General features: G+C 51.6%; 5 protein-coding genes across 5 annotated transcripts; 4 read left to right on the plus strand and 1 right to left on the minus strand.

The window, feature by feature from the left end:
- The first annotated feature begins 970 nt into the window (after window positions 1–970).
- Window positions 971–1712, plus strand: BDV14DRAFT_25602 (guanine nucleotide-binding protein subunit gamma). Its single transcript, XM_073776380.1, has 3 exons — window positions 971–1254; window positions 1313–1370; window positions 1421–1712. Exons 1-3 carry the CDS (start codon window positions 1103–1105, stop codon window positions 1481–1483), a joined length of 273 nt encoding a protein of 90 aa, XP_073630414.1. The 5' UTR covers window positions 971–1102; the 3' UTR covers window positions 1484–1712.
- A 655-nt stretch (window positions 1713–2367) lies between these two features.
- BDV14DRAFT_169296 (SelT/SelW/SelH family protein) lies at window positions 2368–3446 on the plus strand. Its single transcript, XM_073768016.1, has 3 exons — window positions 2368–2713; window positions 2785–2974; window positions 3045–3446. Exons 1-3 carry the CDS (start codon window positions 2417–2419, stop codon window positions 3224–3226), a joined length of 669 nt encoding a protein of 222 aa, XP_073630415.1. The 5' UTR covers window positions 2368–2416; the 3' UTR covers window positions 3227–3446.
- On the minus strand, window positions 3361–6581 carry BDV14DRAFT_188250 (DEAD/DEAH box helicase; the record flags this gene model as incomplete). The annotated part of the gene is made up of 9 exons (XM_073771038.1): window positions 3361–3392; window positions 3446–3584; window positions 3616–4036; window positions 4084–4530; window positions 4580–4741; window positions 4791–4962; window positions 5011–5500; window positions 5539–5715; window positions 5772–6581. The coding sequence occupies 9 exons, from the start codon at window positions 6579–6581 to the stop codon at window positions 3361–3363; spliced, it is 2850 nt and encodes a 949-aa protein (XP_073630416.1).
- A 694-nt stretch (window positions 6582–7275) lies between these two features.
- On the plus strand, window positions 7276–7665 carry BDV14DRAFT_25638 (uncharacterized protein). Its single transcript, XM_073776381.1, has one exon. It carries the CDS (start codon window positions 7356–7358, stop codon window positions 7578–7580), a length of 225 nt encoding a protein of 74 aa, XP_073630417.1. The 5' UTR covers window positions 7276–7355; the 3' UTR covers window positions 7581–7665.
- A 2734-nt stretch (window positions 7666–10399) lies between these two features.
- Window positions 10400–16237, plus strand: BDV14DRAFT_25655 (DNA-binding E3 ubiquitin-protein ligase SNT2). Its single transcript, XM_073776382.1, has 3 exons — window positions 10400–11353; window positions 11447–11930; window positions 11989–16237. The coding sequence occupies exons 1-3, from the start codon at window positions 10615–10617 to the stop codon at window positions 15734–15736; spliced, it is 4971 nt and encodes a 1656-aa protein (XP_073630418.1). The 5' UTR covers window positions 10400–10614; the 3' UTR covers window positions 15737–16237.
- Window positions 16238–17941: the final 1704 nt, after the last annotated feature.

Consider the following 17941-nt stretch of genomic DNA (forward strand, 5'->3'; position numbering starts at 1 on the left):
GATTGCATCTGTGCTTCGACGGCAGGCCGCATTCTAAACCGTGCATTGTAGAAAAGGATACCCCCTGCACAGTCCTACAGAACGACAGTAACCGGTTTCAACTTCAACAAGGCGGGCACTTCCAACGTCAGCCGCTGAGCCGCGCGGCATCTAACAAAAATTATACAGATGAGATAGTTGATAGGCCATATGATTTATCAGCGCAATGCCGCAAGCAGCAAAACAGGGTAATGACTGGTGTCAGACAAGGCAAGCCATGTCTTGAGAGTGAGCGTAAATCACGTGAGACATCTGAAACGGCCGGTCATGTACGGTATTTGAGGTATTATTCTGGCCCTCTGGCTCACTCCACACAACATGCTTTGTAGCTTCTCCAGGATTCGTAAAGCCCCGAGCTCAAGATGGTCAGTGTCCAGGGACTCGGGAGAACTCAGGGCTATTGTTTGATAGTTAACTTAATGAGTAATACAGCTTTCCCGACAAAAAAAAACAAAGAGGGATCGTCAACCGTTGCGCATCTTCACTTCCTTCAGGGAGTTAGAGGGACTCAGGGGAAGCCAAAGTTGAGCCGGTGGAGGCTAGCACACTCTAAGTTACGCTTGTACGGAATACCCTGAGTAGCGCCCCCTTACCATAGAGAAAAAGGCGGTAATACGGTAAAGCGTAAGTATAAACCACCAGGCTGGTTCTCATCCCGTTGCGTCCGGTTTGCCAGGATCGGTTCGTCTTCCCTCGCTCCTCTTGTCGCTCTCTTCACCCTCGTCCTTCCATTTCTTCTTTTCGCTTTCTAGGCGCTTGCTTCACCCTCTTTCCTTCGCCTCCTTCACACCACCATAATTTCAATCCAACGTCCTTCGCTCCCTCCCTGACGATAATATTCCCTCCCACACTCTCCTTTCCCCCCCCAGTCTCGCGTCCGTCCTTCGACCTCGACTCCCCTTACTCCGTCCATCCGGGAAGCGCAAATTCAATTGGCGACCGTCGACCACCGCGAACGCTCACCACCGATCTCGCCTCTGTCCGTGCCGTCGCATACCACGTTAATAACTGAATTAATTAAGTCGAATTCCGCCCGCGACACCGCACAATCGTCTTTGCAAAAATGCCTACCTACGAGCTTCGATCAGGAGGGGATGTCAAGAACAAGAAGCAGAGTGTGGCCGACCTCAAGTACCGTCGGCTGACAGAGCTCAATGCCCGCTTGAAGGAGGATCTCGATCGCCCCCGAGTCAAAGTGTCAGAGGCTGCCATGTCGTAAGTCTTAACTCTTGGCTGGGCAATTGTCGCACGCACTTACTCATTCGCACCGCAGACTGATCAACTACTGCAACAACACCCGTGACTTTATGGTACCATCGGTATGGGGACAGGTATGGATCACTTGGTTCTTGGAGAGACATTCAAATTCTAACTTCACCAGGTCGACAAGCGTGAAGACCCGTACGCTCCTCAACAGCAGGGAGGGTGCTGTACGATCATGTAATGGCCTCATGAGATGCAAATTATTGTCCTAACAGACCTATCGCGCGTGATATCCCCGCTATGACTCTTACCTTTCTATTCTCTAATTCTGTGCCTTCGATCCCTAACTTCCTCGAATGCGCGTTGCCTCCTTACGCCTGTATCACACGAACCCACGGCAACCGCATTGACATTTTCGAAGCTCTATAGCCAACCGGAGCCGCGCGCGCTGGACTTGCACGCCCTTTGGTGGTGATGAGCGGAGATTATGTCGCCTCTTACACGGTTGCTATCTACGTACTGTGGATGATAGCCTCGATCTGATCCATAATCCTTCGATTCTCTGGTCAAATTCTCTGGTCAAAAACTTTTTCTGCCTTACTTCATTTTTGTGATTTCCTTTCCTTTCCTTATATTTCAACATTTCCTTTCGCATTTTCTTTGTCCTTGTCAGTGTTGTGAATGGTGGATTGAACTGAATGGGTTGCGTTCTACGGGTCCTCAAAACGAAACGTATATCAAGCCTGCAAGATGGATGGAAGATGGATGGAAGATGGAGTGGTCTGGTTCATTTTGATCTCTGTTGCATGCAGCCCGCTTTTTGTAAATTAGATTCACCGGGCTTTTCAAGCTGCTGCTATCTACCTACCTACCTTATTAAACCTATAGTGAAGCTCTTAATGGTTCAGTCGTCTAAGTCGAAGTCGTCTAATGCAGGTACGCAGCGTAGCTGTAACCGTAATTGTACCTATTTCTCCGAGTACTTATTCACCGTCAGGTCGCGTGCTCATTTTGATACAGTGCTTAGGGCGCTAGTTCAATAGCTTGTTTATAGATTTCAAATTATTGAGATTAACTCGGGGAATAAAGAGATAATTAGTACTCCTGATACCTACCACTAGTCACCACTCACTCATCGTGGATGTCCCGAATATATCCATGCTGACATCATCCAATGACCCCACCACCACTATCAACACACACTCTCCAACCTTGTATACCAACACCCTCATATATATCTCTCTCAAATCCATCTTGGCCTTGTTCCCCGTTCCGATTTCATTCATCAACTCGCCATAATAGACACCACTCGTTCTCCAACCAAGGAAACCACGAATCATATCCATATAAAGCAAAAGAAAAAGAAACCATGCCCGACCACCCCCCCAACCCAACACCAACACCCTACACAACACCAAAAATCACAATCGAGTACTGCACGCAATGTAAATGGCTTCTTAGAGCTGCATATGTACGTTCCATTCTTACCTACCCACCAACCAACCTACTGTGAATCGTGCGTGGGTGTTAATGAGTGCGCAGTACGCCCAAGAACTCCTCTCGACATTCAGTACTGATCTCGGTGGTGTTGAGTTGATTCCGAGGACGGGGGGGTTGTTTGCCATTACTGTTTACGCATCTGCGTCTGTGAACCAAAGCCAGTCGGAGCAGTCGGAGCAGCAGGCGCCGCCTGTAACGATTTGGGAGAGGAAGAGGGATGGGGGGTTTCCTGGTATGATTCTCTTCCTCTATTCCATTTCTTTTGTTGTGGTGGTAGGGGTAGCTGACTGTTTTGTGTGCAGAGGTGAAAGAGCTTAAGAATCGGGTTAGGAATTTAATTGATCCCGGGAGAAGTTTGGGGCATACGGATCGGGCTTTGAAGAAGGGGAAGGATGAGGCGTCCGGGGCTACAAGTACAGCGCCCGCGAAAGAGGGGGGCGACGCTGGAACGGGGACTGAGAAGGAGTGTGAGGACTGTAAATAGGCTGATGGATAGCGGATTGCGTTCTTGACTAGCAGGCGCAGGTTTGTATGTACAGTATCAGTATCTTCTTAGAGCTGCAGCTGGCTGGATTTGGGATTAGATGTGATGTCGTGTCTATTGAAGAGCCAATGGGTTTATTCGTCTAGTTCGAGCTGCATCTCTCGTTCTGCTTCTAGATTAGCATTCTGGCCAGTATCAAATGATGGTTGTTATGTTCACCCCAGATTTTGTTCGCGGACGCGACGATGACTTCTGCCTTAGCGAGAAGCTTTTTAGCGTAGCGCTCGGCTTCCGCTGGATGGAGTTGATTTCGTTGGGATTTGCGAGGGTTGACCTTGGAAAGAAATGTCAGTGATGCCTGGGCAAAGGGGTATTGAGTGCAGGTATACCATCTGCAAGACAGGCGCAATATCTTTGGGGTCTGCCTCAGCAAGCGCTCTTAGATTTCGAAACCCATTATCGCGGAGAAGTCGTGCTGTCCATCCCTTGACGTAGGTAACCTGAGCCATCTCCAGAAGGTCGGCGCGAGCACCGGCCTCGAGACGATCGCGCATATGGTCGAGGACAGCGGCTAACATGCCCCAGCCCATACGTTGGCAGAACTTGACTATTCCGGCGGCGAAGCCATGGCATTGTTGTGCCAGGGTCTGTACGCCTCCTCGAGGGATCTTATAGCGATTTGCGATCACTTGTAGTGGGACCTCGTTGCTGAGATCGCGAAGTTGAAAGGCTGTGTATGCCCGGCGATATATTCTTGCCTGGGTTATTTGTTCTTGTGTGTTTTTCTTCATCGATGCGCCGCTTTGGACCCTACAAGCAGTGAGTGCGTGATCATAAGGCGTATAAATAGGACTTACATTGCGTTTACAAAACCGGGGTGAACGCCGACGAATTGCAGCGCGCGAATACCACTGTCATCAAGCGTGTCCAAAAGATCTCTGAATATTTGCCAATCAACTTTGGTCTCCGCCGCGACTTGTAGCGGAGTGAATATGTAGAATATGTGCATGTCTCCATCCATCACGAAGGCTTGAAGCGCCCGTTTAAGTTCTTCGTGGACGAAAAGCCCGTCTTCTGGTGTGAAAGCCGAGGAGACCACCGCCTGTCCGAGCTGGGTTGCCACATATGATTCATCGTCGTTTGATTGAATAAGCTTTTCATCAACTAGTTCCTGAAGAGCGGAGTTCATGATACTGTATGATAGCTTTTTGTCCACGGTCCGGTAGAGAAGCGTGCATTTGACGTATTCTTTGATGGCTTCAAGGCCTGAAACGAGACCGATCGCTATGGCCTCCAGGACGGCTCTGAATTGATTAGCATTGAGATCTCAGAAAGATCGGGTGAGTCGCTTGCCTCTTTAGTCCTCTCTTCTCAGGCGCCAGACAGCTCTCTATTGCTGGCATATCCGCCTCTAGCAGATCGCATACGGCCTGAAGGTCGGACTGTCCGCAAATGAGATACGTCTCGCCCTTGTCGTCCTTGCCTTTGCGTCCAGCTCGTCCGCACATTTGTCGACTTTATTTCTCGTTAGAAAGAGTGGATCACGGGAAGGTTTTATACACACAGCATTGCTGGCCCAACTAGCTCTCGGCCCATACGAGCTCCGTTGATGATGACTCTCCTCGCAGGGAGGTTGACTCCAGCAGCGAGACTGCACGTGGCGACCAGCACCTTCAGGACTCCCTGATCGTACGCCTGGGCAATAGCTTCGCGCTCTTCGGTGGTCATTCCCGCATCTAATTCATTCAGTACAAAGACGATGTAAAGGTTCAGGGAATGCTCACGGTGAAATCCAACTCCTTTGATTAGTGTTGACTCTAGTGCAGGATCTAATCCGCTAGGAGTGCTACGGAGCTCGGCCAAAAGATCAAGGCGTCTGTTCATTTCTTCCGCGCGAAGAGTCGCCGGCTCAGGCATTGCCTCACTGATGAGCGCGGCTTGAATCTGACAGGCTATTCTGCTGCCACAGAATACCAAAGCACCGTATCCCGCATTGGCGGTGTCGATTGCGATTGCTACCATTGCATTCGTCATGGGGTTAGAAAGCTGTCTGGATGTTGAAGCCTTGATTGTTCGCTGGGGAGTCACAGCCTCGTTCAGAAATGGGGTTCCCGAGGCTTTTAATTTTGACATTGTCTGGAAAAGTTGTCTCGAGGTCGCCGCCGGATAAATCGAATTTTCATAAACAAGATATTCATCTACGGGGACCGGTCGGTACGTCGAGATGAAGTACCTAGCATTGGTCCACTCCGCCAATAGCTCGGTGTTCTTGGGCTATTAGTATTGCACTTAGACAAGAGGAAGCTACTTACAGAAATGGTAGCGCTCATTCCAATAATTTGAATATCCTGCTGAAGTAGTTTGGCCACCATTAGCTCCAAGAGATATCCACGATGCTCATCATCAAGCATGTGAAGTTCATCCAAAACAACTGCTCCTAGTTCTCCAATACTGCATTCTTCAATTGCAGTGTTGATCAATGAGTTTGCCTGTAATTTGGCTGTCAGTGTACAGACACGGTATGATACTGATAGTGATGACGTACCTTTTCAATAGTGCAAACAGCAATGTCTGTGTCAGCCCAAGAGGCAGTGGTTTTACTTCCACCAAAGAATCCAGAAACACGAATAGTCTTCTGCATTTTCCTCCAGCGGTGGTGGGCAGGATCAGGGTGGGCATCAGCATCATTAACGATGTGTTTTTCAACATCTTGGACGATGCGTCGAAGCCACTTGAGCTTCTCTTGGACTAATGCAACATACGGAAGGACAAGGATAGCCTTGCGCGTTGGTTCCTCGATAATACGCTTCAGCATCAGGACATCAGCGACCAGCGACTTCCCACCACCAGTAGGGGCAGTATAGATCAAATGCCGCTTCCCTTGGAGAAGACCCTCGCCAAGCAAGCATTGTGCCTGCCACTGATAGATACTGGTGACGCCAACAGCAGCAAAATTGGCGATAAGGGAGTGAGGCAGGCCGAACCTCGGGTCATTCAGAGACTGAAGGGAGCCTTGTGCCAAGTCTTGCACAGAAGGGTCTGGCTTCTGACTGCTCGGTGGTTCCTCCCCAGAGACACTTCGAATCTCGCTTGCAACAAGACGACTCTTCGGAAGATTTACCTGAGAACGAATGAAGTCTGATTCCCGGACATTGTTAGGAGGGCCAGGCTGACGTGAGCTTTGATTATCGACGATAGAATCCGATTTGAGGCTGTTTGCATTGTCGTTGTATGAGCCGCTGGGGGCCCGTTTCTGACCGGCCAACGGGGCTACGACGTAAGGCTGCTGGCGGGTGATATCGACAGATGTCCGATAACCAGTGGTCTGAACAGACTGGCCGGAGCGAGCAGACATATCGTGGCCTGCTAGCCCATTCGTTGGAGGTGGGCCTGATAGGAGCTACACCAAAGTGCTCCGCGGACCAAAATGCCCAATCCACGTAGTCTAATCCAAAGTGAAGAATAGAAGAGTGAAATTAGAGAACCCAAGAAAGAGCAGGCGGTGCTGGCTGTCAGTCGCGCCTTCCTATTTACTGCGCGTTGCACTGCGGGACAACAAATGCACCCACACGGAAGGTGCGACCCTGGTTGTAAGCCTGAGGCAGTAAGGCAGCAGCTACATCTTCTGCCTGAGGCCGCGCACCCATACAGATCACAGAACAGGCTAGACTCGAAGTGTTACGTCAGCGCCCAGGCCGAGTTTTCCACTTTCCACTTTCCAATTTCCTTCTTCGCTTCCGTGCGCTGCGGAACGTTCCTGGATCACGTTGAAGCCTGAGGCCGCAGATGATCCACTACTACCGATCCATTCCCTTTGATGAACCGAGAGTTGCCCGAGTTAGGGCGGATCTGCTCTCCACCAATGTCACTACTGCAGTTGCTCTCTGCAGTCTGCTTTCTGCATCCTCTTCACTAGAGATGCTGCTCACATGGAATCCATTATTGTTGTCAGTTTACTTTCAGTCTTGACAACTCAAGACAGTCAAACGACAAGTAGCAAGAAATCCGCTCGAGTCACATGATTGCATACTCGTAGGATCTGCGCAACATCCATGCGGCCTTCCGCCAGTCATATCGCGATGCTCTCTGATGCAGGAGCAAAACAGACAAGCCATGCTGTCTTCCTCGCATGGCGCAGGACAACTGGATTATCGTGGTCTTTTGGGTTGGCGCCCTGACTTGGGCGATTGCCAGAAGTGGGAAAACCCAGAGATCACTTCAATCAATGATGGCACGGATGTCTCGGCCTCGGAGTAGGCCACGCTTGATCTGCCGACGCGTAAATCCACCACGAGGCAACGATGGGCGACGAAAATCGGGATCTCCCTCGAATGCGACACCAGCGGATCTGTGATTTGTTCATGACGATAGAATACTTTTATCCCTTTGATATCATCGCTCTAGGCAGTTTCTACTTTCTAATCTCAGCCAAGCTTTCGTTCTTCACAATCTGAGACGACTTTCGATAGCCGTGTCTCGTCTTGAAGGGATGCTCCATACCGCCAACGTCAGGTTGGATTGTGGATGACAATCTTCTGCTCTCCATCTGTGAGACATGAGCAAGACCATCGAATCAACGGCGGTCGGATTATTCTTCAAAATTTCAGAGCAAGGCAGTTCATTGGGTCGAAGAAAGGGGTTGGATGGAACCACACTTACTCCGTGACGCGCCTCCCAGAGTCCGGCGGGAAGACTGCTCGAGTCGCTGTGGATGCGCGACCGGGCAAACGGAGACCTTGTAGTCCTATATCCATGTCAAAGTACTGAATGCGACCCCAAATCGCTATTTGACAGATGATCGATGCGTAGGAATTCTGTGTTGGACGTTGACAGGGAATAAAGTACCGATATCAAATGGCTGCTGGAGGGCGAGGGCCAAGAGGACCCGTTTCGCGGGGAATGGGTCCAGCCCTTGACTTGCCCTTTGTCTCGCATATCATCGACTTGGATAACCCGCATTCGAGATGGTTATCAGAAATCGATTAGAAGCTCAAAGTCAAATGTTCTATTCAGGTATGATAGGTTTTGAACAGAGTAGAGAAACGGTGTCACGAGGGTCACGCTTGGACGGGATCTTGTTCCGGTGCCGTGGGCTTGCAACTTTATATATCTCAACGCGACTCGATTTCAATTTGGCAGGAACGCACTGGATTTGACTTGCTACTGGGCCGTCAGATACTTCGGTCTGCTGAGCTGAGATAAATATCAGTCCTCTTCCATTATTTCTTATGGTACCTGATGACAGAGGCTGGAGCGGCTTAGCTTGGGAGCTCCCGTCGCCGCGCCTTCAGGTCGTACTACGAACAACCCAGACTTGCAGAGATTGGGAGACGCCTCCTGTGAAATGCCTTTTCCTGCAGTGTGCAGTGCTCTGGCACATCGTAATTATGATGACACATCACGAAACGCACCAGCACAAAACTCCGGCCTGACCTTGATATATGCCTGACAGCGTCTACGATGGTACTTGCCCAGGTGGCCGTGATGAAATCAATTCATGGGAAAGGTGGTGAGTTCAGAAATTAATCATAATATAAGAAATCATTGTGATCGCCTTTTCGGCATGCTAAATCCGTAGACATCTCCCAGATTGGTCTGACCCCGACAACGAGTCAGCGACCCTGGGCAGCGAATGTATGGGGCTTGGCATTCGATGACTTCCATCAATATTGTCCCTCAAACACGCGCCACCCTCCAACTGTCTCTGTCACTCTCTCACCTGTTTCAAGCTATCGTTGTCAAGACTGATTCCCAGCTTACCAACAGAGCACTGTGATACTTAAACAACATTGGCCGGTCTCCACTGGATTGGCAACCCTGACCCGACCCGACCAGGCTCCGCGGCATCATCATTCTTCACATCGGGTGGCTCGGCCCACTCGAATCCCTCCCTCGCAGAACCAACGACAAACCTTCAACCCAAGGGCCATATTTCGCTTGGTCATCGCGCGTAGATCGCCCAGCAAGGGGAGCACTGTTGGCAGCCATATATTTGTCAACCTGCCGATGCTGCCCTACTTACCCAGAGTAGCACTTGGTCGCGTAGTAGTAGGTAGACACTAGGGTAACGGCTGTGCGGGAGGCCTTGCCAGGCTGCCGGGACAGTTTGGTCCAAAAGAAGAGTGATCCAAGCGAGTTGAGAGGAGGGAGAAGAGCATTTTGCCATGGGATCTTGTGGATGGAGGATCCGTCATATTAACATATCGGGCTAGAGCGAGGGACGTGGACTGGTCGGGATCCTGGATGGAAGAGAGAGAGGGAGGGAGAATCTACAGTACAATCTGCACTTTGCACTACTGATTGATTCCATTCCTCTTTCTCTCACTCTATTCTCCCTTCTCCCTTTTGGTTCCCTCTATCTTCCGCTCGAGGCTGAAGTCGCATTAGCCTCCCCATCCATTCTCCTTAAATATCACCCTACTACTACTTCCCATACCTATTACCAAGTACCTTTTGGCTCGTGGTATCAGGTCAATCCTCCCGACTGGACAGTGGTAGAGTATTGACCAAGGCTAGAAGCATCTGGAGTCGGCAGGCCACAGCCGCAGCTCACATTCCTGGCGATTCTTATCGGGGGATCTTTTTTGATGTTCAACGGACAGAGAGCTCACCCCACGAGCCCCGGCAGACTGGCGTTCCTCTTGTTTGGTTTCCACCGCCGCTAGTCCATTTCCCTACTTCCTCTTCCCTCTTCTCTCTCTCTCTCTCTTTTCTCACTTGCCTGTCTTCAGTTCACTTCTCAACTTACTTCCATCCTCCTTCTTTCCTCCTCTACTTTCTTTCGACTTTATTTCTTCTCTTCCACTCGCGTCCTCTACCTACCTTCCCCCCCAATCCCCACCCATTTGCCACCTCTCCAGGGCGGACCTCTGAACCCGAGTCGGTGGTTGTTGGAAGGTTAAGGTTGCCAATCTTGATATCCCTCGTCTTTCGTGGTGGGTTTCCAATAGCCACCATCGCCCATCTCTCCAACGCCCTTGCTGGACTGGCCTCCCCCAAAACAGGTCCAGAAGAAGCAATTCCAGTCCCGGGCGAGTTAGAAAGCCCTCGCAGTCCTTTCCTGCTCAACTCTCTACTCCTTTGAGACTCGGAGTGGTCCTCTGCACTACGGCCACTTTTTGTTCTCGTTTTCCCATCTGCGTTTCTTTTTCATTTTCTCTCTCCTTCCCCCCTTGATACTTGACTCGGCCGATGCCGTTCATCCACCCGTGAACTTACACTTTCTGATGAGGGATCGTCTCCCCGTCGCGGCCCGTTGCTGAATTTCTGCATCTCTGGTGTTCCCCCAGTCTTGCTCAACCACTTTAACCCACTCACGCAGCCCTGGCGGTGCATTGCTGCATCCCACCAATCTTGCCTCTCCATTTGTCGCGTCCTGAGGGCTGGCTATGTCCTTGGATAGGTCACCGCCCCAAAAGTCTCAGCAACAACACGTGAGGCCCGATTCACCTCGCACTGATCCAGCGCCTGCAGCAGGCAGCCGTCGCATGTCCACCCCTGCCCAGTCGCAGAGGGGTTCTGTGGATGTTTCCACTCCCCAAGACTCTGCCGATGTCAATGAGTCGCCCTCACGGCCGATGACGGCCAGCGCTTCACCCTCTGCTACGGAGCCCGCTAGCGCATCCGCCACCCCAGCACCCTACGGCACACGGTCAAGAGGGCGAAATGTGCCCCGGCCCAACTACGCCGAAGACCGCGACATTGATGTCGACCTTGAGCTTCACAACCCCGCCTCGAAATCTAACAAACGCGCTGGTGCTCCTAGTAACCTGACTAACGGTGCTAAGCCCGAGGGCGAGAAGACGGGTTCTCGAAAAAGCCTAACTGCGGCGGCAAACGGTTCCAACTCCACAGCTGCCAAAGATGGCACTATCCCTGGCACCTCATCGTTTCTCGCCAAACCAGATGAGGCCAATTCGTCATCTACTTCATCACGAAAGCGAAAGCAACCTGCAAGCTCCGCCCCTAGCGCCGCGAGCGAAAATGCATCAAAGAAAGTGTTCACCGCCGCCCCAGGGATCTCAACCTGCCAAAGTGACTCGAATATGGTCAGTTTCGACGACCGGGGTGCTTACTTGAAAAACGGTAAATTGACGGCTGATGATGGCACTACTTTTGCTGTGAACGGTAAGTCTTGAATTTTCGTTGGAGAGTGTTTTTTCTTTTTTGTTTATTACGGTGTCACAATTCCAGGCGCGGTGTACTGATTAATGTTACCAGAACACGTCTATCTTATTTGCGAACCCCCAGGGGAGCCTTATTACTTGGCGCGCATCATGGAGTTTCTCCCAAACAAAAATTCGCCATCTGGCCCGATTGAGGCGTTGCGAGTCAATTGGTATTACCGACCACGTGACATCCACCGTAATGCCGCGGATACGAGACTAGTATTTGCCTCGATGCACTCCGACACATGTCCGCTTACTTCCTTACGTGGGAAATGTCAGATCAAGCATGGCTCCGAAATCGAGGATCCGGAGGAGTATAGAAAGACGCGAGATTGTTTCTGGTACGACAAGATGTTTGACCGATACATTCACCGGTATTACGAAGTCATTCCTACGAGCAAGGTCATCAATGTGCCTGGGAATGTCAAAAAGGTTCTCGACGAGCGATGGAAATTTGTCCTGGTCGAGGTTGGGAAGCGGAAAGAGTTGACGAGCGCTGTCAAGACCTGCAAGCGATGCGGGCTATATGCTGCTAAGTATGGCTGGAATTTTGACTCGACACCGAGAGACGACTTTCTGACTAACTCATTTTAGTACCGATTCCGTGGATTGTGCTGTTTGTCACAATACGTATCACATGCACTGTGTCCGACCAGTATTGACGAAAAAGCCCGCTCGGGGATTCGCTTGGGCTTGCGCGCCTTGTAGTCGAGCGCAGGAACGAAAACTCGAGGCGCGACATACTCCCATGCTCGGCGAAACGCAATCCGAAGCGCCAGAAGCAGATGAGGAGATGATTGAGGAAGAGGAAGAGGATCATCCGAACGGAGCACCCAACGGCACCCACGGCAGCACCCCGGCTCCGGTCGAGGAAGTTCGACCCGCTACGGAAGAGCAGATCGCGCAGGCAAAACTATGGCCTTATCGATATTTGGGCATTCACTGCAAAGTGGAAGATGCCTTGGACTACGATGACCGCATTTACCCCCGAGCTAGCTCGCGATTAGGTCCTCGACACCAGGCGGTAGTCGGTGCATGGCCCGGGCGACCGGTTGAGTATGTCAAACCGGTCGATATCAAGAAGAAGTACATGAAGAGCTCGGGAGGCCGCAGGGACAACAGGCTTTCGAAAGAGACCCTTGCCGCCATCGAAGCTGCGAAGAAGGAAAAGGCCAATCGACCAAGCTGGGTTATGGATGAGCCTGCTGGGTTCATTCGACGAGGTGAAGATGAGCCAGTTACTGTGAACGGAAAGCAGGTCCGCACCGCAGAGTTGTCCTTCAAAATGCCCACTGCCGAGCAAATGCCGAGCAGAGGGGAAGATGATGGGCCTGGTCCAGAATTGAGTCCAGCTGAACGGGAGAAATTAATTGACGAATACATGGAGAAAGCGAAGCAAATAGCTCCTACAATGGGTCTTGAGAAGTTTTCGACTAACTTCCTTGATAAGGCTTTGGAGCTTCTATACGCACACAGCTTTAACGCCGACACGGCTCTCGCCAAGTTGAAGCAAGTCAACAAATACAAGGACCTCAAGGAACCCCATCTACGCCCTGAAGAAGTCAAATCATTCGAACAAGCAGTCACAAAGTACGGATCGGAGTTGCGTCATGTAAGCCGGGATATCGGCTCGGTACCGCATTGGCAAATAGTACGCTATTACTACATGTGGAAGAAGACGCCCCGCGGCCGGCAAGTATGGGGTAACTACGGCGGTAGAAAGGGCAAGAAAGAGGCCAAGCGAAGCAGTTCTGCCAAACTCGTTGACGACGTTGCGGACGACTACGACGACTCCGCCTTTGATAACGATAAAGCCGCCGAGAAGAAGCGCGGGTTTCAATGCAAGTTCTGCTCGACACGGTCATCTCGACAATGGCGACGTGCACCCCAAGTGCCCCCCGGCACTACGATACCTAGCGAGCCAGGAGCGAGACAGAAGGACAAGGGACCGCAACTCAATGTCGCTCTTTGCCTGCGCTGTGCTCTTCTTTGGAGAAAATACGGCATTCAATGGGAGAACGTGGACGAAGTCGCGAAGAAGATCGGTCAAAGCGGTAACAAGTCATGGCGTCGTCGTGTTGATGAGGAACTTTTGACTCAACTCCTTGTCTCTTCCGAAGCTGGACCAGCTAGTATGAACAGCTCGACCGCATCGACCGCGGCCTCTCTTGGTGTTCCTGTGGGCGCAAACTCTCAATTACCGGTGGAAACCAAGAAGAAGGGCCGCAATGACAAAGAAAGCACGGCAACTTCAACAGGGACATCGGTGGAACCGGTCGCGAAGAAGAAAACTGCGAACGAGAAGCCGTCCGAGCCCGCGCCAATCGAGCCGGAACCTCCGGTGGCCAAGACACTTCCCTGTGCTATTTGCGCCAAGGTAGAGCCTACTGGCGACCAATACTTGTCTTGCAGGGATTGTCGGATGACTGTTCACCGAAACTGTTATGGAATTAGTCCTTTCCAGAACAGTATCAAGTGGCTGTGCGACACATGCTCGAACGACCGAAACCCACTTATCTCGACCTCATACGAATGTGTTCTGTGCCCCGTGACCTGGACCGAGCATGAGCTGATGGAAGCGCCGAAGACAACGCACAAGAAGAAGACCGAGAGGGATCGCGAGAAGGAGAAGCTTGAGCGAGGGTTGGTTGCAGATGCAATCAAGCTTTACCGGGAGAGACAGGAAGCCGTTGGCAAGCCGGTCGGCCCCCGAGAACCTCTGAAGCGAACCGCTGGCAACAATTGGGTCCACGTTACCTGCGCAGTCTGGACGCCGGAAATCAAGTTCAGCAGCGCGAAGGAGCTCGAGCCTGCTGAAGGGTTTGGGCTCATTGCGACCGATCGATTCCGCGAAACGTGCAAGATCTGCAAAACCAACAAGGGTGCATGCGTGCCGTGCCACTTCAACGGATGCAACGCGCGTTTCCACATCGGCTGTGCGTTCCAGGCTAAATACAAGACCGGTTTTGACCTTACGCCCATCAAGAACTCTCGGAGAGACAGCGTGACTAGCATGCGGCTTGGAGATGATGTTGGTGCGGCGACTCCAGCGATTTGGTGCCCTCACCATTCGGTTTCAGCGGTCATCCACGAGACGGGCCAACCGGCAGAAGACGGCCTCAACGCAATCCAGTTGTATGCTCGTACATATAAGCAAGCGGACCTCAGCATTACTGGCACTGTACGGAGGGCGGCTCATATTCAACAGCCGGCTGGGATTGCCCAGCAGGGTGCCAGCGTTCCTGGAAGGCGCTCATCTCACGTCAATGGTACTGCTACGTTGCCCGTCATGACGAAAGATCGACCCTCAGCGCCTGAGGATACGCCGGACGAGATGGACATTGACTCTGAGCCGCGACCGTCACAATCAGCCGCCGGCTCAGAAGCGATCAGGAAATGCGCTACTTGCTCAAGTGACTACAGTCCTAAGTGGTGGGCTCTTGAGAACTCTCATCGGGCGGCCGAGCCTAGTCACCGAACGCCTCCATTGAACGGAATTGACCATCGGCATCCACAATCCTCTATGCCTGCGTTGAACGGTGATTATCGCTCTACAGTGCCTCACGGCTCACAGACGCTCTACGAGTGCCACAAGTGCCATCTCAAGCGATCAAAGGCCCAGCCACCGTCTCCGGAGCCGCGACCGTCGCCTTATGCGGCTCATCAGCCTGTTTTGCCTCCTCGCCTCCCTGATTATCACAGCCACTCGTATGGATCATCGCACAGCCACCCAAGTCAACCAGGAGGCCTCTCTCGGCCTATCGTGCCGCCCGCTAGTGCGAGCCCCGAACGGTACCCAGGATATGAACGCGCGGGAGAGCGTAATGGCTTGCCGACTGCCGCATTTCGTGGTGGACCACCACCGCCGCCGCCCATGCGTCATCTGAATGGCTATCCGCCTCCTGCGCCGCCTGCGCCTCATCCTGTTGCATCCCATTATACCAGCGCGGCGCACCCCCCTGCGCCCCAGCCATATGCAGCCCATCAGAGCCCATATGGACCAGTCGGCCTGTCATCGCCGCATGCATCAGCAGGGCCGGGAGCCCGACCATATGCGCCATCCGCGTCACCGCCGGAGATGCCTGCAACAATGGTTCGACACTCTCCGCAGCATTCGCTCAGCGCGCTGAACGGCGGCGCACCACGAATGTATTCGGTAGAACGTGTGATGGGCGCGTCGCCCCCCATCGCACAGGCACACATGGATCCACGAGGTCGCACACCACCAAACAGGATGGACGAGCCTTTGGGGATGAACAGTGGCCGACATCCGCCCACGAATGGGACAAGCGGCGGCTCTGGAGCTAGCGCCAGTCCGTCATTGAAGAACCTTCTATCCTAGAGAGCGACAGCTCTTTTTCTCGGTCGCAAGACCCAGATACCTAGGCCTGCAACGTGTATGATATCTTTTGCTTTTGTTGTACTTTTGTTTTTGTTATACCATTGCTTCCTTCTTTTTCATTAGTCTCAATTTTCATTTCTGGCATGTGGACAAAAGCGGGACTTGACTTGGGATATCCGTTCAGCATTGATTGAAATTAGAATTACCCCGGGGGGTAGGCTGGCATGAGTTCGGTTGGTTGGTTTGGTCTGGTTTTCTGCTTAGTTGATTAGGTTCCGATCGATGAGATCTAGTTTTGTTTCTTTTTTTTTGTTTCAGAAACGGATCCAGACCCAGATGGATACGCTGCGAAGCATTTGATATTGGAGTTGACGAATGAATATCATTGGCGATTGATAATACTTATCGAGCATCCAAGAATCTTCAGCCCAGCGCAGGGCAGTGGACCTTTGGGCGGAGATTAGGCAGGAGAAATATAAGCGGCTCAATTATACATTCGCCTCATTCTGGTACCTTATTAGGATTATTATAGTACTACTATGCGATTGTACTCTGTAAGCAACCTAGGCCCGAACAATTGCCGGTAGTAGTACTCAGTAAACCAGAAGGTATTCTACCATCATACTAAAGAATGATGTAAGAAAGCAGATGACATGGAGCGATCGCCAAGACAGAGGGCGACTAGTGTTTGACACTTGCTGGAATCAGGCAGAATCCCGTCCCGTGCGGGCACTATCTTGGACTAGAGGAAACTGATGGAGATGGGGTTGGGGATTTCCCGGTAATTGTGCGCTGAGCAGTTGGAGTAGTTTAGTTCTGTAGTCTGTAGTAGTCTGTAGTTGTACTTTGTGTGCTGCGGACTGGGCTGGGTATAGATGTTCTCGTCGAATAAGAGAAAAGTGGCGAGGTGTTCGAGTCGAGTTGCCACTGCAGCCTGCATCACTACTGGAGTACTGGCGTCTGGTTCACTCTCAGGGTCGTCGATCGGGTATCATTATGTTGTCATATTTCTGGGGTTGTGCTGTTTTCACATGGAGTATGTTGATCATGTCTTGTGCTAAATTTTGGTACTTTATTTTGTCAGTGTGGTGTTCTAAACTTGTGATGATATGTGGATGTAAGGCAGTGGGCATCAGCCGGGCTTCCAGAACGCGCGTAGAAGCGGGTGTAATGAGGCTGTTTATTACCAAAGTTACACACTGTAGGGCATGTAAATAATGTAATTCTGGAACTTCTGGAAGGTAGGAAGAAGGCTTTTGACTATCGCTCTCTAGATTCTCTCCATCTTTCTCTCCATCTCCATCCGATCGCTTGTCACTTGTCACTCTGCACTCAAGACTCAAGACACTACCTCCCATACTATATCGACACCCTTGCAACTTTCCTATTCCCATTATCTTAGCCTCGCTTGTCTTCCCGTCCTTTCTCTTCTTCTTTCCTTCCCTTCCCTCTCTTCCGCTCTTATTATTCCTCACTTCCGTCTCCCTTCTTCCGACGCAATCCTTCTCCCTTATTAACATCTCTGCTTCTAATAATATCGATTCCCTCTGGTGCGATTCTCAATCTGAATCTGCGACCGTCATCCTCATCATCATCTATCCATCCCATCTCCACTTCCACCGTGCAGCTTGCTCGACTTTTCTCCCGCTTCGATCGATCTTCGCTGCTTCCCTCTCCACCTTCCTCTCTCTCCCTCTTCAGTCTGCGTCTCGTGGCTTTTTCTCCGTCCGGCCTGTCGCTGGCCCACCATGACGCCCTAGGACTCATCTTTGTCGGTCGACATCGTATCAGAAAGCCTTTTCTTGCGTTGGGTGTTGGTCGTATTTGATTGTCTCGCGACTCGAGGTTCCCTGGGTGGCAGATTAACCGGGCGCATTTCGCCCCGTGGGACTTGGGACTCTCTCACCTCACACCATCAACGCCAGCAATTGGCCCTCAATCCTGCCTTTCCTTCGTCGCTTATTCTTTTATTCACCCGTCAGCATCGACTTCCTACTCAGATTCTTAGTGTGAGTGAGATTTGTGCCCTTGTCCGTGCCTCGTGCCTCGCGCCTGCGTTCCCCGTACGTTCGACGCCTAGTCTACCGGGCGGTGCGGTACCGTACAAAGAACTGCAACTCTGTCTCAGACAAGACAGGGACTTTTGGCGTGCCGCGCTTGTCTCTCGACTCCCCTGATCCTGGACGACTGCAGCCGACAAGCTCA

Source organism: Aspergillus stella-maris, assembly GCF_047715825.1.
Source record: "Aspergillus stella-maris strain CBS 113639 unplaced genomic scaffold BDV14scaffold_13, whole genome shotgun sequence".
NCBI classification, from domain to species: Eukaryota; Fungi; Ascomycota; class Eurotiomycetes; order Eurotiales; family Aspergillaceae; genus Aspergillus; species Aspergillus stella-maris.

Bases quoted from the DNA above. Each gene is read 5' to 3' on its own strand.
- BDV14DRAFT_25602 (XM_073776380.1), top strand. From the start codon at position 1,103: ATGCCTACCTACGAGCTTCGATCAGGAGGGGATGTCAAGAACAAGAAG. The intron at 1,255-1,312 runs GTAAGTCTTAAC...TTCGCACCGCAG, and splicing joins GTGTCAGAGGCTGCCATGTC to ACTGATCAACTACTGCAACA. The intron at 1,371-1,420 runs GTATGGATCACT...TAACTTCACCAG, and splicing joins TACCATCGGTATGGGGACAG to GTCGACAAGCGTGAAGACCC.
- BDV14DRAFT_25655 (XM_073776382.1), top strand. From the start codon at position 10,615: ATGTCCTTGGATAGGTCACCGCCCCAAAAGTCTCAGCAACAACACGTG. The intron at 11,354-11,446 runs GTAAGTCTTGAA...TAATGTTACCAG, and splicing joins CACTACTTTTGCTGTGAACG to AACACGTCTATCTTATTTGC. The intron at 11,931-11,988 runs GTATGGCTGGAA...AACTCATTTTAG, and splicing joins TGCGGGCTATATGCTGCTAA to TACCGATTCCGTGGATTGTG.
- BDV14DRAFT_25638 (XM_073776381.1), top strand. From the start codon at position 7,356: ATGGCGCAGGACAACTGGATTATCGTGGTCTTTTGGGTTGGCGCCCTG.
- BDV14DRAFT_169296 (XM_073768016.1), top strand. From the start codon at position 2,417: ATGACCCCACCACCACTATCAACACACACTCTCCAACCTTGTATACCA. The intron at 2,714-2,784 runs GTACGTTCCATT...ATGAGTGCGCAG, and splicing joins GGCTTCTTAGAGCTGCATAT to TACGCCCAAGAACTCCTCTC. The intron at 2,975-3,044 runs GTATGATTCTCT...TTTTGTGTGCAG, and splicing joins GAGGGATGGGGGGTTTCCTG to AGGTGAAAGAGCTTAAGAAT.